The sequence below is a fragment of the Anser anser genome (genome assembly GCF_964211835.1).
Source record: "Anser anser genome assembly, chromosome: Z".
NCBI lineage: Eukaryota > Metazoa > Chordata > Aves > Anseriformes > Anatidae > Anser > Anser anser.
In genome coordinates, this window is record NC_139723.1 from 1,698,423 (window position 1) to 1,721,454 (window position 23,032).

The 23,032-nt window shown below is 39.1% G+C and overlaps 2 protein-coding genes across 7 annotated transcripts in view; one reads left to right on the forward strand and one right to left on the reverse strand.

Annotated features, from left to right (window-relative positions):
- Positions 1-70: 70 nt before the first annotated feature.
- On the reverse strand, positions 71-16,916 carry ARSK (arylsulfatase family member K). Of its 3 annotated transcripts, XM_083818194.1 has the most exons (9): positions 16,593-16,732; positions 16,011-16,290; positions 11,563-11,692; positions 9,713-9,872; positions 8,618-8,900; positions 4,824-4,995; positions 3,189-3,413; positions 2,025-2,249; positions 71-1,939 (listed from the first exon to the last, which is right to left on the reverse strand). In XM_083818194.1, exons 3-9 carry the CDS (start codon positions 11,630-11,632, stop codon positions 1,656-1,658), a joined length of 1,419 nt encoding a protein of 472 aa, XP_083674320.1. In that variant the 5' UTR covers positions 11,633-11,692; positions 16,011-16,290; positions 16,593-16,732; the 3' UTR covers positions 71-1,655. The 3 variants fall into 3 exon arrangements, with proteins under 3 accessions (XP_083674320.1, XP_083674319.1, XP_083674321.1); XM_083818193.1 differs by lacking the exon at positions 16,011-16,290 and having other exon boundaries at positions 16,593-16,916; XM_083818195.1 differs by lacking the exons at positions 16,011-16,290; positions 16,593-16,732 and adding an exon at positions 14,889-15,405.
- Positions 16,897-23,032, forward strand: part of SKIC3 (SKI3 subunit of superkiller complex) — a 48,811-nt gene continuing 42,675 nt past the window's right edge. Inside the window, exons 1-7 of one of the 4 annotated variants that reach the window (XM_083818179.1) lie at positions 16,897-16,917; positions 17,091-17,222; positions 18,178-18,275; positions 18,744-18,887; positions 19,917-20,008; positions 20,641-20,716; positions 22,560-22,700. In XM_083818179.1, coding sequence (XP_083674305.1) covers positions 18,186-18,275; positions 18,744-18,887; positions 19,917-20,008; positions 20,641-20,716; positions 22,560-22,700 — 543 coding nt within the window. In that variant the 5' untranslated portion in view covers positions 16,897-16,917; positions 17,091-17,222; positions 18,178-18,185. Of the gene's footprint in view, positions 16,937-16,994; positions 17,223-18,177; positions 18,276-18,743; positions 18,888-19,916; positions 20,009-20,640; positions 20,717-22,559; positions 22,701-23,032 lie in introns of those variants that run through there. The other 3 variants (XM_083818178.1, XM_083818177.1, XM_083818180.1) reach the window with 3 other exon arrangements.

Below are 23,032 nucleotides of genomic sequence, written 5' to 3' on the forward strand. Positions count from 1 at the left end.
TTGACAGAACACAATTTTCCCTACTGATATAGCTAAACATTAAAGAAAGCACTGACAAAAAAAAAAAAAAAAAAGTTCACTATCATTTTATTTTGCTGTATTCTGTACAATTTATTCCATTCTGTCCAGAACTCTGGAAAGTGATCAATTTATTTATTATTTTCCTTGTTGAATGAGCCTTCATAGGGACATTTTTACATTTTTTCCCTGTACTTATGCAGCCAGTTTATATTAGAATGCTAAGATGTATTTTTTGTTGAAATGATTTCATTGCTATCTGAATTCATTTTTGCAAGAATTGCAAAGGCACATGCTACAGGGTTTAAAGGTTTATTTGAACTTAATATATACCTAATAATAGTGTAGTAAGCAGTTTACAAAATGCATGTAGAGTACTTAACCATCAGAAAATACTTTTTTTTTCATTTTATTATTATTTTTTTTACAAGCTTACAGTTACTGATGAATATTGCATTAAAAATTCCAGAGAGCATTTAGGTATGAACTATAATATCATCCTGAATTGCTACTATAGCTGCAACAACCATGCTTGAAAATAAGCACGTGTAAGTGCTGCTATGAGGGTATTCTTCATTAAGCAAAAGTTAAGACTTACTAGCTAAATCTTATCTCCTTCCAAAACTGCTTTGTTTTTTGTCACATTCCTGGTAAAATGACAAATAGTATTTTTATGTTAATTTTTTCTGAAAGCTTCGACAGCATCTCCTCTGTATACACTTCAGATTCCAGTTTTGCACATTAAAACATTTACCTGCAGAATCTAACTCCATAATGGGGAATCTACTCAATCAGTTTTCACCTTATGTTGTGCAAATAGCATTACCACCTTTCACAGAACAGCTGTAGTAACAAGTTTGGTCTGAGGGTCTTATTATTTTTTTTTCCCCCTTTAATTTCCAACAGTGACCAAAGGCCAAATTCCCCTTCATAGCAAACATGTTCAATGAGTAGCCTATGCATATAGTGAAGTTATTTTGAACAGTGAAGCATGATAAGCTCAGATCCAAAAGCCAGAGATTAGAAGGCTGATCCTCAAAGGATGAAGATTCAATGATGTATAAATAGGGAATGCTGAAAATATTAAGTACTTGAATAAACTGCATTTATGTCCAGACCAGTACTGGTTGGTATCTTTTTGATGAAATTTGAACCTCTACGGCATCTCCAAACTGGATGACTGTGAATTTATTATGAACTTAAAGTCCACCTTGATGGAAAACCGGCTCTAGCACATTTCTCTGTGACTGGCATCCCACCATACTAGGTACTATAATCCGTTTTCCAGTCTGTCCTTAGAAATGCAAATTCCTGTTAAGTTCTGACACTTAATACTTGGCATTTCGGCAACCAGCTAAACATTCCATACACATAATTAATACTTACGTGCTATCCTTCCTATGAATACTTAAGTGATATGGAATTATAACACGTAGAACCTAAATCTGTTGTGCTGGCTAGTTATATTAAATGTTTTTGGCTTTTTAACTAAAACCAGTAATTCTCTGAGCATCTTTGCTTTAAATAGCTTGTATAAGATAGCAGTTCTAACACTTGAAACACAACAGAATATCACAAATGCAGAATGTTTCCGCATCATCAGTCATAAGAAATCTGCGTTGTTTTTATTTATATATTTATTTTATTAATTCTCTCTGACTCAGCCACTCGTCAATTGCGTTCTCATATTTTTTTGGTTCCTTTAACCAGTCTTGATGCCATCTAAGGTTGGCAATAACAGCTGAGTAATTCTGGCCCAAACTTTGTTTCCAGCTGATAAACTGTTTTTTGTTATAGTCCTGAACATAAGAAGAAACCTTTGGGTAGTTTACTACAGAGCGAAGTATTTTGTCCAGGGAATTTACAATTACTGGGAATTTTACGGCAACGTTTGTCAGCTCATCTGGATCAGCAGAAAGGTCTGGAACAAACAAAAAGGCAGTTAAGAGCCAATGCGCATTTAAGTAAATTTATCAATCAGTTAGGACACAAGAGTTGTAACATACCGAACAGTTGTGGAAGTACTGAATGGCCATCTGAGTACGCGATATACTTCCATTTATCAGTTCGAAGCATGTATGTGGAAGCATTCACATTGCACCCGTGGAACTCACTCAACACCCACGAGGGCCGAGGCCCTCTGGGTGACACTTCATCTTCAGCCTTTCCCTGTAGCAGCGGTATAAGAGAATATCCACTGAGGTTCTGTGGGACAGGAATTCCTGCTATATCTAAGCAAAGATATATATAATCAAGACACTACTGCAGTTAAAACAATATAGAAAACAATTTTTCACTAGCTTTTACCGCCAGAAGTACAGTTTTATCTATTGCCCTACATTTTCTCAAGCAATTGTAGCACGCATGTGATGCTTCTTAAATAAAGAGTTTTGCAGACTGCTTTGAAAAGAACAGTTTTCTGATCAGCAGCCTAAAAGATCGTAGATAAAGCCTGGAATGGTGACTTCACCTAATATTTAGTTCCAAAGAGATCTTGTGTGATTTGTCACACGAAAACTGTTTGAAAATACACTCTTATAAGCACCTTCTATTTATTTGTAAGTAATTTGATGCAAGTCCTTTTCATTTGATTCTCTGCTCCATAAAGGATATTTCCATATCCAAGAATATAAGAATGGATATGGATTATCACATTTTATGACGCTTGCTCAAATCAATTGTACCTTTCCTACACAAAGACCTTTATTAAGTTTCTTCCACATGACACTTCATAAAGAAAATTCCTTTGATAAGATAATGAAGCTGCCATCCTTTCAGATAAAATCACATATCTGGATGCATTTACATTGTAATTTCTATAGTGAATTATTAGATATGCATGCTAGCAAGGATTATTCATATCTAAACTATGTCTGATTGGTTTGTATCTCATAATACATTTTTAAACAAATAATCCCAAATAAAATCATTCTCTGTAATTGTGAGAATGATGGTAAGAGTAATAAGGAACAACACCAACTCTTTTACTCAGTTTTAATACACACTTCTTGCATTTTGTATTAAGTCCATACCTATGCTCCCCACATACATTGTTACCTCCTGTTGTGTTTACTACAATGTTTCACAAAGTGGAGACATCATTCTGTCTATAATGCATATATACAATAATAATTAAGTGAAAAAAAATAATTTGAAATGACTTAACTCACCAAGCATAGTAGGATATATATCCACAAGAGACACCATGTTTGATATTTGCTGCTGTTCTTTTATGCTTGGCCCCATAACTAAAAGAGGAACATGGGAACTTCCTTCATACATGCTCATTTTGTAGAACTGCCGGTGCTCCATAGCAAGTTCTCCATGATCAGAAGTGAATATAACAATTGTTTCTTTAAGAAGCCCAGTATCTCTCAGAGCTGAAATAATCTCACCTGCAACAAGAAAAAGGTATTCAGAAAGATACATTCAAAATATTCCTTTAAACTCCTGTATCGGCAGAGTGGCACGCAAACCCTGTGTAATCCTATTCAAAGGCTTGGGAAATCCTCCCTCTGCCACAGAAGGCTGAGCCCAAAGCATGCATCCCAGAACATTATACAGTATTATATTGTAGTAAATTAGTTGCAGCAGTCTGCTTCCCAATGAAGCCTGGAGGGCACTGAACAACAACCATAAAAATTATGAAGGGCAGAGATGCGCCACAGGATGAGGTGCATTTTTGCTACTATAACTAATAATAGTTATTGCGACGGAAGCAAAACACATCACCAGAAGCCCTAACACTATGTCTAGAGCGAAGGACTCCTCACAGGATCCACCTTACACGTAACCATGGGTGTCTTTTCTTCCTGCGCTTATGTCCCACAGGGACCCCTTACACAGACATTTGTTCAAGGAAGACAAGGCCAAGGTCAATGAAATCAGTAACTAAGCAAAGCATCTGCATATCTTTAACATTAAAACACTAACATAATTCTTGACTAAACAGAATAGTTAAAAACTTAAATTACCGCATTAAACCCCAGTGCAGAGTTACTTAGCAACACCCTTATTTCCTAACGTCCCCACTGATCTCTTTTATTTTATAAAATGTGAAAGAGTAATTCTATGCCTGTTAAATTAATCATTCTAAAATTGCAAAAAGATTAGATTATTTATTCATGAATTTCAAATTAGAATGCAAGAAAATTCTTGTTCTTTCACTGCCGCCTTTAAAATTAAGAATTAGAATACCCTAAATGAAGTCCATTTTGCATTACAATTTTTATGCATGTAGACCTTATCACAGATTAGGAAGTATTCTGATTGCTTAATTAATTTTTTTCTTCTTCATTTTCAATAATATGCTGCTAAGGAAGACTTCAAAGGTAGCTTCATTGTTTAAGCCATGGCTGGTTGTTATCATTGTATCTATGCATTTGAAATCAATCTCCAGGGGAACTGCTTCTGCTCCCAAATTTCTGTTTCTTTGCAGCTTTGCTTTGCTGATCTTCCCCCTTTGCACCTATTTCTATTTTACAGTTATTACCTAATGAAAAAATATTTAATTCCTCTTATGCATGTCAAACAAAGCTTTACTGTACTTACTTAGCTTTTATCTACTCTTTGATAGTTTATCCTAGTATTTTTCAGAGTGAATTCACTTTGCAATTGCCTTAAAAGCTATCCAGTTATTCATCATACAGGCTGATTAAGCAACATCTATGTGACTTACTCCTAGGTCTGAACTGTGTGGCTTTGTTTTGTTTTTCCAAAAGACCAGCCCTAACTGCATTTTCTTTTAAATTTCTTAAGAAAAAATCAGAATAAGAAAACCCGCTGTGTTATGAAACTTTACGTACCAAGCATAGCATCTGTCTCTGCACACATAGCATAATAAAATGCTCTAATATTTTTCACTTCTTGCTTTGTAAACTGTCCTGTGCAATTCTTGGTGTAGGACGAATAATAGTCTACTGGATGCATCTCTGAAAGAGAAGACCACTTGGGAATTTTAATAGCTTCATACATTACCTAAAAACAAAGAGGATATTGACATTACTTTAGCAACTGAATTAAACAATTTTAAAAAGAAAAAAAAAACACAAACAACATTTAATTTAAAACTTCTAGCATAATTTCACAGTTCTCAGTTTGTGGTCCAGGAGACAACACCTGTCTATCTGTTACGTGGTGCTGCTACTTTCTCCACACTTCCCCTCTGTTTCCACAGGTATTAAGTCATTTACTTATAAAAGAGAGCTATAAAAATCAGCTAGAAACTAAGGAAAGATGCCAGAAATATGTGCTTTTCTAGCTGATATCTTTTTAAACAGGGAAGTGATAGTGTGGAACAATTTTCTAAATCTGTAATCTAGAGGAATTACGGAAGGATTGGCATAGTGTCTCGTTAAGTGTAAAATACCTCTAAGCCATATTTATGTATGGGTGTCATGTGTGTCTATAAAGCAATACAGAAAGTACTTAGTCTGGGAAGGTCTACCGAAAACTGGACGACAAGTCCATCTCGATAAAAATATTTCAACATGTTAGTCCAATTTTCTAATACATTTCTATTTATTTCTACAAATGTTAAGCCATTTAGTTATAAAGAAGCACAAAATCAGTTTGGAGCTAAAAGGAGGAGCCAATCAATTACATACAATGCTAGATCTGCATATTCAGACTAGCATTCTCACAGATTTTGTGTGCTTAAGCATGAGCTTTAGCGACTGAAAGTTTGACACATACATTTGCCTAGGCAGTCACACTTGTAAGCATGCTCCTAAGCAAGTGCTGCATTTACCAAAGTTAATTACTACTGTATCACAGATTTAAAACACAAATTACCATAAAGCAGAGAACTATAGTCTCAGTATGGAAAAAATAAGTTTATTAAGCAATAAAAACACATGTTGTTCTCATTTACCTCTGAAAACCTTCTCTAATAATCAGAGCTGAGGCCTAGATTATGATGGTGAAGAAGCAAGTTCCAATAAGCAAGCAGATCAAAGACGCTAGGATTTGCACCATAAGGAACTGAGAAACTCAGAAGTTTCAAGACATGTACAAAAGAGTATATTTTACAGTGTGCAGCATAATACAAAAAAAGAAAAGCTCACTACTTTTTCCTGTATTTTAATGACTGTAATTACTGTAGGAAAAATAGTTATTTCATGAGGTCTAATAATATTAATTGCTACCATGATTTGTACTGCAGTGACAGATATACTGATTGAATTTATAAACCTAATACAGACGAAGTGATTTCATGGATCCCCAACTCTATCTGCTTCATGCCAATGAGAAAGCTGTCATTTCACGTGTCAGAACTCAGGAGAAAGAGCCCTCACGCTCCTCTGGTCCAGCAGCTATTGACATAGCTCCCCCTTCTGACTTTACTACCTATCTCATGCACCCCGTAAAACAGATTTTCACCCAAATGTGGGAAAAGAGAGCACCACCTCCTGTTCACAGGGTGATAGCCAATTTCACTATCCCTGAGAAATGAGATGAGAGCATACTCTGTGCAGTAGACAATACAGAATAATCTATTCCGTGCTCAGATGGAGATTCTCGTGTTACAGAGTCATTGTGGTCTGAAATTCTGCAGTCCTCAGGTAACCAAAACAAAGTTGGACCTAGAAGTATTACATCCCTCATTTACTGGTGCAGACTTCAGAATACCGATGCCAGCTGAACACAATTTGATTTTGCCCACAGGTGTGGTATTGACAACTAGCAAGTGGCTGGGCAACCATGTGCATAGCATGCCTCTCCCTGTCATATATCATACCACTGACAGTCAGTGCTATTACAGCTGTATGTTCCAAAACCTACAAAGTTCTGCCTCCCACAACAGCCAATATTAATATTCTCTCCTGCGTTATCCAGGAGACATATGAAGTCATCTTAACAGCCAGTAAGACAAGAGTTAAAGTGTTCAAAACGTAGGGATAATACCCAGCTTTGTAATAGTCAAAACAGACATATCAAAACCTAAGCTTCCTTTGGGCCTACAGAAAATAGCTGGCAAGAAGAAATCATGGAAGATAAAATAATAACAGACAACTGCTTCAGTCATCTTCCCATCACTGAGGGTCCTTGGCCACATAAAGTCACATTTTAGACTCCTCGAATGGTATTTATTAGCTGTATGAGATATAATGGAAGCAAAAACTTTCCATCCCCATGATTCATCGGAACACTGAATCCTTTTGTACAAGATTAGAACCTAGCTTTATGAATTCATAGTCATAATCTCTATGTCTGCCTGTCATAACTTGTAACTAGAAAAGATGCCACATGCCCTGAAAAGGAGCCAGATAGTGCAAATTACAGTGGACCATCTGCTCACCAGCACAGGGTTTCATAAACATACCATGCTGATACTCCATTCTGTACTAGCTCCCCAGTACGCATGTAATTTAATTCACATTCTTCATCTACACACTCAAATTTCCTTACGAGATTGATCTTTGTCATTTTCACAGTCTGCTTTTTCCATGGCCAAAACAAATGCATTCCAGAAGAATCAGGAAATGGTCAGTAGGTGGTAGCATGTGGTTCACATAACTGAACACAAATACACAGTCAGTGAAAAGACCTCAACAAACTATGGAGTTTAAATAGTCTAACTGGATTAAGTTTGCAAAAATGTGTTTGAGATGTTATAAATTTGAGATGTTATGCTGTGACATGAAAGAAGATACAAACCAGCTCCTGATGTTATACAAGGTATACAACACCACTTTCCAAGAAATGTCTGTTGTAGCAATTAGCACCTAGGAAGTCTCCTTAATATCTAAACTAGATCTTGCTTTTTTTCACAGGAAGGATTGTGTTGTTTTTTTTTTTTTCCCTGCTCTTCCTTTCCCCATAAGCTTCTCAGCATTCTTAATAAAGAATATCTGTTATAGATATTAGACCAATATCTATCAATGTCACTCAACCTTAATTTGTATATCTCTTTTTCTAAGTCTTTGTATTTTTGTTGCATCTAAACAAATTTTGCACCTCCCCAGTAGAAAAGGCAAAATTCAGTTATATGAATTGCATCTGTTTTTTTCTGAAGCAAGTAAAGTCCTTTAAAACGTGACTCTCACTTCTTCAGCTGAAGAAACTCCTAATGCCTTTATGCAGTGGAAGCTGTTGTAACCCATTTATAGATTTATGATAGGTAAGGGCACCTGGAGACTACATGAGAGAGAAAAAAATATTTACCCTGTCTTTATGATGGACTGCTATCTGCTCACTCTGCATGTATAGACATAGCAGGACATTTTGGGACACTAAAAACAAATGATGCTACAGTAGAACTGAAAGCAGTTAAGCGAAAAGAGACTTCTGCTCAGAAAATCTCCCACTAAAACTTAGGTCTCATTATATCAATTTAATGTGTTTCTAGCCATTGAACTCCAAATTTCTAACAGTTAGCAGTTTATAACAGCAATTTAAAACAGGTAGTGGTGATAACTGCTAACAAACCTTCTCCTTTCCTACAACAGAACAAAATTCTTTGCTTCTATTTGCTTAATCTTAAATCGTAAGTCTAACACCTCATCCAAGTACTACTTACTGTGTACTGAATTATCAAAACTGTGTCTGATCTGAAAACTTACAAGTAATAAAATACTTAAATTCCATCTTCACATACCTTTTCAAGCCAATAGGGAGACGTTAAAAATGTAGAGGAACCAAAATTTTCTCCTGCATAAGGTGATGGATAGGGATGTGGTAAATTTAGTCCCAAGTAAAGAGCAAATGGCTGAGTAAGGTTAATGGCCTCTTCCCGTATCCAAGCCACTGCTTTGTCAGTATTCCGCCAATCTGCTTCCATCACTCTCACGTGCCTCCTATCGCCAGTAAGATTTACCACGGGTCTCCCTTCTTGCCGTAGCAGGAAGTCAACATCCCTAGTCCAGGCTTCCACACGGTTACTGAAAATACATACACAAGACACATACTTGGCGGTTAAGTGTTTTCTTCATTCTTCTTCCAAGTCAAAAGAATTTAGAACTCCCGATGAACTTCTCCTACATTTGTAGCTGTAATCTATCTGTAATTTCTACATAAAGGAGAATTGTTATAAACTTAATCTACAGCTATCGCATATCTATTTTATGCTCATAGCTTTACTCGTTCTTTGCTGCTTCTGAAACTTTTTTCTGTTTTATTATAACTTCATGTCAGAATGGTTCTTCTTACCACTTCTACACAATAACGTTTAGAAATAGCATCTCTACCTTGTTGACCCTGCTCCATATTCTGCTATGGATTCATATTTATCTGTCTTATATTCACATTTATCTATTTATCTAACTATTTATCTGGTAAGCAGGGACTTGGATTTTTTTTATTTAAAAAAACTTACAGCCTTCAAAAAAAAAATCTCCAGTGTTTGTGATGGTAGCTTTAATATTCAAGTATTATCAAATATGTTTCTCTGTTTTGGTTTTCCTATACTGATACTATATATATAATCAACACAAGAAGTCTTAAAGCAATAAAATATGAAATAACCATTCACATTGAGCAAAGTCACAACCTTGATATTCACCTTCCAGCTAAAGGAAACAGATAAAATGAGATATGCTTATGTGGCTGCATAAAATTACAGGACAGACCTCTGCTAGGTTCCTAACACAATTTCTTTCAAATAAAAGCTCCTACCATTTCAGTCAGAGACAGAAACCACTTGTCAGGCTATTCATTCCTGTCTATGTCATAACAGGAGCATTTCTCTGATTACCTCACTGAATGATGTCCAGAAGTATAATCCAATTTCCCGTACTTCTGTGTCTGGTAGCCATGCTTCTCCATGAGATCCATCCACGTTACATAATCTGGATCTAGACCTTTGAAGTTATTCCAAGACTCTGTTAAATGAGTGAAAAGACCGCTCCACATAGCTGGAAAACAAATGAGATTCGGTTTGTGAAGAGTAAGTAGTACTTCCTGTTTAAAACTAAGTTGAATATACTTCAGAACGGATCCATCTTTTCATTAAAGGCAAAAAGTTTACATTAAGAATCAGAAAAATGGCATTTTATATTCCCCACTCAAGTGGATCACATTTTTGTCATCATTATGAGCAACAATTATTAAAATAATCCCTAGAATCACAGATAAAGGTCCCACCTTTCCATGCACCATAGAGTCATTAAATCAAGCTTTTCTGTAAATCAGGAAAAAATCCACAGCATTGCAGATCCTGATGAAACATGCACACGTGCTCCAAAGCATTATCTCCCCTCACTTCAATTAGATTTTAGCGTTAAAGTATGTTTGTGAAGAAAATTAATCTTCTACTTTTTTAAAAACTATATGCCTCAGTTTTATCCTTTCCATATATTCTACTTCACTACCAGCTTTAGAAACAAAGCAAAATTATTAATGAAGTGGTCAAAAACAAACAAAACCGAGGAAAGGTTGAGAAGGAACTACAATAAACATTTTTATTATCTAGTCCCTGTTTCTTTGCAGCCTGTCATCTTCCCAAGGGTAGTTTAAAGTCAAAGGTGGATCCAAAAGCAGAACTAAACTCTTCTGTATGCAGTGGAAAAGCCACTAACAGTAGAGAATGCTAACGCCATACCATGGTGACACACCTACTCTCCCCACCGACAGCGATGCCTCAGATCATCCCCAGCTCCTCCCTTCCCTTCTAGTATTGTCTCTGACTCCTCCACGATGGATGCACCCTCATTTCCTTGAAAGTTTCCAAGCTACTGGTTAAACAAGAGATGCCTTGCTGGTTCACAGCTACACCTGTCTGCTGCACTTCGGACAGGCTGGTTCCTCCAATTCACGTATGACAGAAAGGGGGATCTCGCCTTCAGCTATAGATGAAATTTCATTTACACCACCACCGGAGGATCTTTGCAACAACTGAGAAGGCTAGAAACACTTTAAGATGTAACCTTTTATTCAAGAATACAGCTTCCTTCCAACTTTCCAAGTTCTAAACTCTGCAAATGTGAAGTTGCACATGGGACACTTGATTACCGTGAGTAAAGATGAATCCTTAAGTATATAATTAAAGACACTGAAGGATGCACTATGTATTTAACACAGTGTTTAGAATAAATGTAATCTGGAGGCAAGGCTAGCAGCAACCAATGTATTCAATTGGTTTTATTTAATATTTTTTCCTGAAGTAGGAAAGAGAATTTATTGCATTTGTACAGGAAGGGACAAGAGTAGTTCTGAATCCAGTTTCAACACTGCAGCACACAAACTGACAATTTCTTTACAAATCCTCAAGATTTTTAAAAGTTACTGATGCTTCAGTGAAATTTGGAAAAAGACCTGGAAGCTTGGATGTAATTGCACCAAAAAAAAAAAAAAGAAAAAGAAAAAAAGAGAGAGAACAAAAACCTGAAAGGAAGAAGCGTGAGCCACGGAAAAGAGAAATGGATGGAACATCAGAATACTATAGGAACTTCAGACACAAATCAAAAATAAATTGGTTTTACTGAGAAAAAAAAGCGAAAGCCCACAAATTTAAGCCTTTGAAGTTTCTAATAATTACTGTATGTTTAAATTGACGTGTGCAAGTATTTATCATTTTCTTTTATCTGATGTTTTGCTTGGTCTTACCTGCACGGGATGGACAACAAATTGGAGAATTGGTATAAGCATTGAGAAAGACAGCGCCATGTCTTTTCATAAAGTTTATGAAAGGCAATTCCACCGTCTGATTTCCTGGATAAAATGTCAAACGTCCATCCTGCAATCAAACAGAGAAAAACGTTATGTAAACACTGTTATCCCAAATTATTGTCAGCAACAATTCTTAACTTGTGATCTTGAAATTGAAATCTTGAAACACTGCTGATTCTACTCAGGTATGGAAAATAAGGAATTGAGAAGCTCTTGTTAGATCAATATAAAATGGATTACTCAAAAAAAAAAAAAAAGCCATGCATAAGACAACTGCAATTCTTCATAAAACTACTTCCTTTCGATTGCTCAACACATTCTAAGCTCCAGTTCTTCCAGAGTTATTTCTCCCTCAGGGTCCTAACATGAAGCACTCTACAGCTTAAGGTAAAAGATGAAAAGGAGTTGGTCAGAACACTGATGCAGACTTGTGCAATGACTGGTTTTGAACCAGCCGTATTTTGAACGAGCCTCATTTGGCAGAATGGGGTCTTGGTAGCTGCTGGAGTCAGCAGGCATCATTGTATGACATTAAGTACGGAATTGCACTGTGAGTTTTACCGTAATTCTTTTGTTTCAGATGAGAAAAGGATTGTTTAGTGAGATAACTACGTCTTCAACAGAAAACATTTAACTGAACAACCATTTTCCTCCTGCTGACTCATAATCAAAAATCACCAGATATGGCCAACAAGGGAGATATGGCCATCAAGGGAGTTGCTGTCTCTTATTGCTGAACGGGTACTTTTATTCAAGCAAGCAAACTGCCGTGATTGCTTCACTGCAGCTGCTGCACAGAAACAGATGGAGACCTCTGACCACCTACTTCAAAACACAAAGAACGCGTACAGTCTCCAGGAATGCAAGATCAATGCCTTCCTTCATATGAAATTTCACCTTTCAAACAGTTTTAAGTTTAAAATGGGTACAAACACTCTTCTGGCATCTGTGTCACAGTGAAAACTCCAAAGGATAAGAGAAAATGCTTTAACTTAGAACAAAACAGGTAGATGGATGTAGGAGTTCCAAGAAAATTCATTGTTTTCTATTTTTGAAGATGGTGTTTGTTTTGAAAATAACTACTGGAAACAAACGTATATATTTTCCTATATGAAGCATTAAGCAAACTTACATAGAAACAATAGTTTCTTTCTGTCTTCAGATTTTCATTAAGAGTTTCAAGAACAGAGATCAGACAATGTAAGACGTATTATTATCTATTTCAAACTGTGCTGTTTCTGCATGTTAGCAGATACATTTTTTAATTTTTGCCTACAGTTTCACTAATGTCATTTTTTTGCATAGTATGTGGGAGAAAAAAAAAAAATCAGCAAAAGCAAGTGAGAACAAGCCTCAAGAATTTAGTCTGTGTTCCACTGCTTCCAGGATTCCCCAGGGTAAGCACTGATCATCCATGTGAAAATTTACAAAGAATTAAGACAAAGAAATAAGACAAATGGCAAGGCTGCAATCTGCAGTATCACAGAACTCTGGGCGGAAAGCAGTCTTCAGAGAGTACGTGATCGATCTCCCATCCATCAGCAAGATATTCATAAGGTCCTCCAGTGAAGATGTTTGAACAGCTGGAGCTAACAGTCTTTTCTTTGATAGTGGACAGGCAGGTGACATGTCTATTCTACGAGAGAAATACATTTCTTCAGCAGGCTGAGAAGATGAAAGCTCTACAGCTGTTTTCTGGAAAACCATTCTCTAATGTTTCTGTAGCACTTGCGGATTTTGAAGTACCTGAAGTAGTGCAATCATTCTGAGTTACACAGGGAAGCACATTTCGTCCAGGAGCTCGAGTTGCACCACAAGAAGAGTGAGGGGATGGCTGCCTGTCATCGCTCTGTTCATCTCAAGTAGCAATTCAGGAGCTGAACTACCTACAGCTGCTATGTTCCACCAGCAAGCCCCATAAGCACAGTGCTTGATGTGACGCCTAACAGCAAAAAGCTGGCTGCTCAAGCGAGTGGTCGCTCCCTCGGAGGCCAAACACGGTCCTGACTACCAAGATGAGAATTTTTGTCATGCTTGGCAAAACAAGCGTGGATTTTGTAGGCAGCGGTATCCCATCACAAAGGCAGGCATAATTTAAAATTAAATCCTGTGCTTTTTGACAGCTTGCAGGACATATGCTTTTCTTTCAGAAAAAAAAATGTTGGTTTCAAATTCACCCAACTCTGCCTTGTGCTGCACTAGAAATGTGATCAAAAAGGTTAACGTATTTCTGCTTTCAGACCTATCTCATAAAGGCTTACACAACACAATGACTATTTAACATTTTCGTCTTTGTACACACTAAGCGGGTACATATTGTGAAAGGTACCTTTCACAAACAGCACCTTCTTAACTGTTTTTGTAGGAAATATCACAGAAAAACGTCTTTTTGATTTTCCTTCTTCCAGGGGTTCCTCACTAATTCCTCAAAGTCAGTTACGAGAATCTTCCCCTTGACAGGACAATATACTTAGATTTGTCTATAGCTTCAGCATCTGAAGAGAAAAAGGCCACTGACAAACTCCCTAAATTTTAAATTTGACATTTTCTTGGTAAATAATAGGTTTAGTAAAAGCTGAAAACTTGGAGAAAAAAATTCATCTACAAAAAACACATTATTTTTGAATATTAAGAGAGCTGATGTTCTCACAATAAGAAGAAGCAAAATACAATCAGGGGAACTAAACTGAATAAGGAGCTATTGCATTATCTTTGAAATCACAACAAACAAGTGTTTTAACAAGGGTTTTAAGGACAGATAACACGTTTTATAAATACATAGGAAGAATTTGTCCCACAAATGACAAACAACATGTAAAACATCAAGAACTCTGACCTATGCAATCAAGTACTGTATTTTGAGATGAGTGGGAGTCAAATGTTGGTTTCTCAACAGGGAATGATAAGTCATTAGATATTAAAAGTCCTTGAAAGTAGAGCCATGGAGCTTATATTTGATTTACAAGAAAGCATAGATCAGATGAGACACAGAAACCAAGGTTTTCCTCAAAGTAAAACTGTGATAAAAACTTTCCCAGTATTCTGGACAGACAGATAGAAGCACCGTGAGAAAAGGGTAAAAAAAAAAAAAAAAAAAAAAAAGTGCTGTCTTTAGCTAGGAACATATTCTGTACAAGGAAATATATTCTGTGTTTGTAAATGAAATAAATAAAAAAAAAAAACTCTTCTACCCCTCTGGGAGTTAAAACAAATATATCAGTAACTCGGTGTAATAAAGCCATCAGAAAGTTATAAAAACATACCTAACGGTTCCTTTATCCTTTTAACTGTAGAAACTCGCTTGACGAGTTTATATTATTTGTTATGCCTAATAAAAGTCTGCGTAAGTCAATATATGACGCCCAACACTTTATCTCAGTCATTTCATGTATGTCTACAAATTCTCCATCCCATCTGTTGTGAGACCTGAAGTCCTTCATATTTCCAATGGTACAGGGTCCAGTGACCTTCATCTCCTTTCTGCTTTTCAAGTCAGAGGGAAAGCATTTATTTAACTTATCAGGCCTACTCTGCTATTGAGAAATATCAACTCTGACAAGAAGAACAAGTATGAAAACAATGAAAAACAAATAATCAGCCTGAAAATAAAAGAAAGTACATCCTGGTGACAGAAGGCCGAGTGACCACATCTGCTGACCAACTGGTTTGTCCTGGACAAACGAGCAAAGACGGTAACATGCCATAGGGTTAGTGCTACGCAGAGGTGTCATGACATGTATAACTTAGGCAAAAGTTAGTTGCTAAATGTGACCAGCAATTAAATGTATCACGAATATGTGCATGAATACATTGCTATGTCTGATTGCATAAGTTTGTGCAAAAACAGTTCTACAAAGTGCTTACGTAGTTGTGAGCGATTGGTGAATAAAAAGCTATGAAACATCTATATACCAATGTTTTTGGGGGGCTAGGTGCTTTCTTTTCTGGGAGAGTTGCCAGTAAAATTCTGATTCAGCTGATGACTCTGTGGCCACCTTATACGAACAAGATGAACGTGAGCTGGCAGTGCGCCCTGGTGCCCAAGAAGGCCAACGGCATCCTGGCTGTGTCAGGAATAGTGCAGCCAGCAGGAGCAGGGAGGTGATCGTCCCCCTGTACTCTGCTCTGGTGAGGCCGCACCTCGAGTGCTGTGTTCAGTTTTGGGCCCCTCACTACAAGAAGGGCACCGAGGTCCTGAAGTGTGTCCAGAGAAGGGCTACGAAGGTGGGGAAGGGCCTGGAGCACAAGTGCTGTGAGGAGCAGCTGAGGGCACTGGGGGTTGTTTGGTCTGGAGAAGAGGAGGCTCAGGGGAGACCTCATTGCTCTCCAAAATTTCCCGAAAGGAAGGTGTGGGGGGCTGGGGGTCGGCCTCTTCTCACAGGTACCTAGTGACAGGGCTAGAGGGAATGGCCTCGCGTTGCGCCGGGGGCGGTTGCGGTTGGAAACCAGGAGACGTTTCTTCACCGAGAGGGCTGTGGGGCGCTGGGACGGGGCTGCCCAGGGAGCTGGCTGGGCCGCCACCCCGGAGGCGATTCAGGTGCGGCGCACGGGGACGTGGCTTAGCGCGAGTCCAAGCGGGAGCCTGAGGCTGGACGTGACGGTGCCGGAGGCCTTCTCCCACCAGCACGGCCGTGCGACCCCCGCCGCGTGTTGTTATAAATTCCTCTTTTAGCCGGAAAGAATGAATTTATTGAGTAAGCGATCAGCAAGCGAAACAACAAAAAAAAAATAATGAACAAACATTTCTTACACGTCACACGTGTGACCCCTATTTCCGCAGCGCCCCTCCCGAGAACCGAGGCCACCCTTCCCACCGCCCCACCTCGCAGCCCCGCCTGCACCGCCGGGGGGGCTCGGCACCGACCCCTCCTCCCGCTCACGGCCGCCCAGCCCTCACCTCAGCACCCCCCGCACCCTGAGGGCGCTACCGGGACGCGGTACTACAGCGGCCCCGGGCACGCACTCACCAGAGAGTCGCAGGCCACCAGCACCACGCTGTGCCGCGGCCGGCGCCCCGAGGCGGCGGGCCGCGGCCTGGCGGCCGCCCAAGGCACGGCGGCCGCGAGCAGCAGCGCCAGCCCGGCCCAGCTCAGGGGCCCCCCGGCCCCGCCGCCCCGCATGGCCGCGGAACGGGCCGGCGACGCCCGGCGGGGCCCGGCCGGGCGGACTACATCTCCCAGCGTGCCCCGGGCTCGCCGCCGGAGGCGGGCGCAATGGCGGCCGAGAGGAACGCGTCCCCGCGGTGGCGTCATTGGGGGGAGTGCGCCTGCGCGGTTGCGGCGCTGAGGGGAGGTGAGGGGGCTGAGGGGAGGTAAGATGGCGGCCGTGGGGCCGCGGCGGGGTTGGGGGTGAGAGGCGGGGCGCCCGCGGGAAGTCTGGGCTCGCCGGGCCGAGCCGGGCCGAGCCGAGCCGGGCCGAGCCGAGCCGAGCCGGCGCTTCGGGCTGAGTTTGTCTTCTTTCCGCAGGCGGAGATGGAGCCCGGGCTCGGGAGGTGCGCGGGGCGCTGGGTCTGCGGTAACTGAGGAGCGCCTGAGGAGCCCGAGGAGCCCGTGCCCGCTCGGAAGGACAGCGTTTGTCTTCGGCAGCTCGTAAAACGCGTGAGTTTGGAGGTTTTAAAAATCATATATATATATATATATTTGGATTCTGAGAGAATCTTAGACATCAGCCATCTTCCTTCACCCTTTTGCTATTAGTTTCTCCCTAAGCCCCTATTCCCTTCTTCAACTTCGGCTCTTCAGTTTCTAAAAGCTGCTCTTTCGTGTTTCCAGCATGCTTCTTTGCCCGTGCCATCAGAGCCGTTGCTCAGCCACGTCCCATTTTGCCAGTTTTGATTATGATGTTTTAAAGTTTTGTTTTAGGTGAAATGTTTAACGTGAAACAACAGCGTATGATCATCGCAGACATCACGAACGTGAACGTCTCTTATGCTTGTACTTTAATGCTTCCATGCGGCTGTAGTCATTGGCGGATCTGTCATTTATGTCAGAAGGCAGACCACACCTGAGTGTCGGTGTCCTGCTGAGCATCGTCCCGACACAGACACGAAAATGAAACTCTGATCTCGGGAACCCCTTGGCAACATGTCTAGTGCTCGCTGTTTAGTAATTCCTGCCTTAAGAGAAACTATATGCAGTGTCTTTCACGTGCTGACATTCTAGACCTCTAACTATGGTAACTGTCATACAACAACTCTCATCCCATTGAAGATTATCCCAGAATGAAATTCGGGTTAAAGCTTAGGATAAGTACTGTGTATCATTTAACTGTTTGGAACATAGACTTAGTCCTGCGTTAGGCCTAAGCGTGACCAATTGATCTTAACTATATTTGTTTCAGCAAGTTCTAGGGAATTATCATTCAATGTGCATTTTTGGCATGTTGCAGTAACTAAAGTGTTCGGGATGCTTTCTTTATGCTATTACAGTAGGACATCAGCAATGTTCTGAGTTCTGTTTGTATGGTTGGACTTGATGACCTTAAAGATCTTTTCCAACCTAAATGATTTTGCAATTCTTCTATACTAACTAATTATGTGTTGGTTTTATTTAGCAGCCACAATGTCAAATAAGGAGGTGAAAGCAGCATTAAAGAGTGCTAGAGAAGCCATAAGAAATAAAGAATATAAGGAAGCCTTAAAACATTGCAAGGTAACAATTATTTACTTGGAAAGTAGTGATTTCTGTACTTTTTGTTTGCTGTTCCCATACACCTAGAACTGTGTAGTTATGTGGAGTGTGGTGTACCTCACCAATGTAATAGTTAAGATTAATCGCATGGCTTAATTACTGTTCCACTCTCCTTTTGTCTTTGCTTACGTATGGAAATAAGAACATTAAGTCTAGAATGCTGGCAATCAAAATTAGTTTCTAACCCCCCACTTCAACAGGAAAGCTTTAATTGTAGAGCTGCAGATATGCTTACTGGCTAAACAGTTCCAATGTGAAGCATTTTGTGGCATAAAAATCTCAAGTTATTAATCTTAACCTTTCCCTAAAAATGAGTTAACTTTTGATATTAAAAAGAAGAATTCACCAGACCTTAATGACAAAACTTAGTGCATGAATCTGTAAGATGCATTGCATTCATCCTTTTCACCTAAAATCGCATGTTTCTAGGCAGTCTTAAAGCAAGAAAAAAATAACTACAATGCCTGGGTATTTATTGGCCTGGCAGCTGCTGAGCTAGAACAGCCTGATCAGGCCAAAGGAGCATATAAGAAGGCTATTGAACTTGAACCAAACCAGCTGCTGGCGTGGCAGGTAAGTGTATGCCCAGATTCACGTTTTCTTTGCATGAGAAGTATTCCTGTGGAGTTAAGTATGGGAACAAAGCTGAGTTAAGACTTAGGTTGAATTTTCTTCAGGCATTAAGTTGTACGGAGCTTTTCAGTAGCAGAAGTTAATGTTACGTATGTCCAAAGTAAAGCCATGGGTGGTTGCATGTGTGTAGCAGCATGAATTTTAGTTCCATTGTACTTAAGTGTGTATTTCTTCTCTGGACAAGATAGCAGTGAAATGTGCTAGGAAGAACATGAACTGAAGGACGTATAGTAAATTTGTCTGTGCTTAGAAATGCCATGCTCATAGCTTAACAAACATTTGAGAGTGCTTCTCTCATATAAAATAACATGTTTTATCTAGAAACTTATTTTTCCAGCATCCAGCATGAAATGGATTGTTACTAATTTTTGATGTTACTTAAAAAATAACAACGTACATTTAAAATAGATGTGTGCTGCTGGTGTTGTGACATCCTAAGAGTATATGGTTATAGCATACAGTTGAGTTATTTGGAGACTTGTGAAGCATAAGGTTGCACAATAGGTCTCTCAGAGATGTCAGCATCTGATATTTTTTAATGTAGTAAGGTTTGTTGAGTTTTCAATATAAATAGCTTTTTAAAGTGTAAATACTGGTGCCTGATTTCAAGATATATTGAAATTTCCACAACCATCAGATTCTGGCTTTCAGTTATCATACAAGGTGGTATGGTACTTAGATATAAAGCTTCTGTCTTGTGAGGTGGTATTTGTCTAGATTTGTATATACTCTAATTTGCAGACAAGGTTATGTAACATTTACAAGTTTCAAATAGTTGTATTAGTTAATAAAGTGAGGAAAGCTGTTATTTTAAAATAGGTACAGAAATATCAATGTAGATTCTGCTCAGAGATTACTGCATTAACATGTGAAGGCAATATATTTTTTTAGGCGGAACTTGCAATGTGAATTTAAGTCATAACTGCAGACAACGAATGTTACTTATTTTCTGATCTTATTTTCTTAAAGGGATTAGCAAATTTATATGAGAAATCCAACCAAACAGATGTCAAAGGAGACTTAGCAGATGTTTATAAAAAGCTCTTGGAACTCTATGGAAGGTAAAGAATATTGTACCATAATTCAGTCTAAGGTTTTTAGCTCAGTAAAGTTCAGTAAATGCCATAGCTGATATGATTGCCAGGATAGATTGCCAATTGTTTTTTTTAAGCCACTGGATAAGTGCAGGTTACTTACATTATACAGGTACAGAAAAGCTATGTTATTTCTGTCCCTTTTATAGAGCAAAAACTGTTGGAATAGTTGTAGTTGAGGTTAGCATTTCAGAAGATTCTTATATTGGCCTTTGTCATTTGTCTAACCTCACCTCCTTGAAGCATTTAGCTGTGATGGTACCAAGCCTGCATTAATAAGGGGACTTAATTTTCCCTCCTTTACAGGGAACGTATGTCACGCACCTCATACAGATACAGTTCTAAACAAAAGTAACTCTCAGCTGTCAGTGTAACTGACTGGAGGGTTGCATTTGTTTCCTTAATTTGAAAACAGATCAAACAGAAAAGCCCAATCCCTTAAAGAAATAGTTTACTCAGTTACAGCAGCGATTTTTAAGGTAATCTGCAATGTTCTAAATATTTTTTTGTTAACTGAATTAAAACTTTATTTGTCAGAATTTGAAAAGTGTATTGCTGTTTTATGGAAAGCTTAGCTTGGTTGATTTTCTTCTTTCTAGTGGAGACAAGCAGAAATGGTGTGATGTATGTAACAAGCTTGTGGAACTATATCATCAAGAAAAGAAATATTTAGAGGTAGGTGACTAATGTTATTTCTCTGTTCTGATCAAAAGGAAATTTCTTGCTAGAATTAACTAGTCTTCATCAAGGAATCCATAGGAGTTTTGGGCCACAGATCGCTTGAAATCTCCTTTTGGATCACAGCGAGGCAGCACAGATTTTTAACTATATTCTTTTTTTTTTCCTCCCTCTGCATAACAGAATTGGATGGGATCTGCTAAACTGATAAAACTTGACAAAAATGTTAGTGTATAGGCTGGAAGGGTGCAACGTAATTCTTCTGTTTGACTTCTAGAAGTCCAGCATGATACCAAATGCACATTTACCCACAGCATGTGAGAGGAACTTACCCTTTGCCTAGTTTGGCCAGTTCTCAGTACCTGATTAGCTCTTCACTGATGGGATGATCTTTTCGTAGGCTGTTTCATGCCAGAGGGTGAGGCGGAATTTAAATAAACAAACGAAGCCTATGGATTAGGTACCACATTCTATGAGCAACGATAAGGACGTGAAAATCCGCTCTGGTGCACCACAAGCTTTAGCCCTCCCTGCACTCCTAAAGACCCTGTCAGCATGAGCACTGCAGGGATGGCTCTTGTCAGGTTACCACGAGGTGGAGCTGTTAAACACCTGTAAGGTTTAACAGTAGCTTTATCTACAGTCTAGTGTAACTACAGAATACTTACTTTTGCTGCTACTCTGTTCACTTTTGTGGTGTGTGCTTATACACGACACCATCTTCCCCCTTTTCCTCTGACAATGGGAAATGAGAGATTTTACTTATCTCTTAGCATCAGGCTGAAGACTTGTTAGCCTCAAAGCTTCTTTGCATAGCACTTTCTGAAACTAAATTTAGTGATAAGTTTAATTTGTGGTTTCCTTCCTATGTTAGGCCTGAGCATCCTTTTTATTCTTAGTCTTGCTGTGTTTTCCACGCTGTAATTTCAGCACATATTGCTACTGTTCTTGTATTTCTGTTTGCAGTGCTGTAGATCTGACAGATATTCTGTTTGTTCTTCAGAGTTTGTAGGAGGACTGTTTGTCTGGTTTTTCTGTTGTTTCCTCAAGGAACTAGAGTCAGAATTCATGCTCTTGGTACCACCTTTACGTAACTCGGAAGGTAGACAAGTCCCCATGCAGTGTTTTGGGAGGTGTTAGTGCTTTTGTCAGAAGGCAGGTAAATCTGGGTAGTTACTTTAAATATTACTCTGTTGTCTACCCTAGCATGCTAGGAAGCAAGCTCCTGCCTTGCTCCTAGTCAGGATCTGCTAGTTCATTTTTGTCTAATTCTGTTCGCAGCGTACTGCCTGCCAGCGTGTGTTGTGGATAATGTAGGAAGGGCTTCAGCAACATCCTTATTTCGAGGTGTACTGTTATTCTTTAACTTAAGGCTTACTTAATGTAGGCAGTTATGTATACTGTTCTCGTTTTGCGTTATAATTTAGTGTTCACTTCCCCTCCTACAATGTCTCTAACTTTCTATATTGGAAGCATTCATTTTTCTCCATGTGGTCCTTAATTACTCAGTCTGGCTGGCACTGGGCTTTCTGTCCAATAACAAGGCAGGTCAGGATAGCTTTAAGTCTTCCTTTTAAATTTTTCAAGAAATGATGCAAGCATTTCTTTGCAATAATGTGTTATGCAAATGTAAGTAGGCATAGAAATGGAAGTACTCTAGTAATATAGCGGTTTAATTTAGGTTATCTTTTAACTGTTTGAAAGAATGTCATAGTCTTGTACAGCAGTGTGCCATTTTAAGAGAGGAAAGTGAAATGCGTGTTTTTTGGAGTTGACAGTACTTGAAAATTTTGTTGAATTTAAAGAGTTACAGCATAGTTTGTTTGTTTCCTATTGACAGGTGGCTGAAACATGGCAGAAACTAATAACTATAAAACGGGAGGAAGGTGCAGAAAAAGCAGAGCTTCATCAGCTTTGGAAAAGGATGATCCAGTTACTGGCAGACAGTGCACAGAGCCAGGACAATAAGACTCTGCAAATGGTAATGTTTTTCCATTCCCATTCATCATCAGATGCATATATATATACACAGAGCAGCCAGATTCAAATTAAGCCTTAAAAAAGTACCCATCGTGTGACTTTTTCTCATTAGCGTTCAGTGGTACCCAGCTTCTCAGGAAAAAGGTAGGTGATGGCACCATCTGACAGAAACAGTGAAGGTGTTGCTGCCTGAAGTGAAACTTCAGAGGAATCAGGCATCTAAACCCAAACAGTTGTCCTGGAGCTTTGTCATTAACTGCCTCCTAAGTTCTGTGGGAGACCAGGTTTCCCCTGTAACCTGGTGATGCATTGTTCTGCCCCTGCATGGTAGAA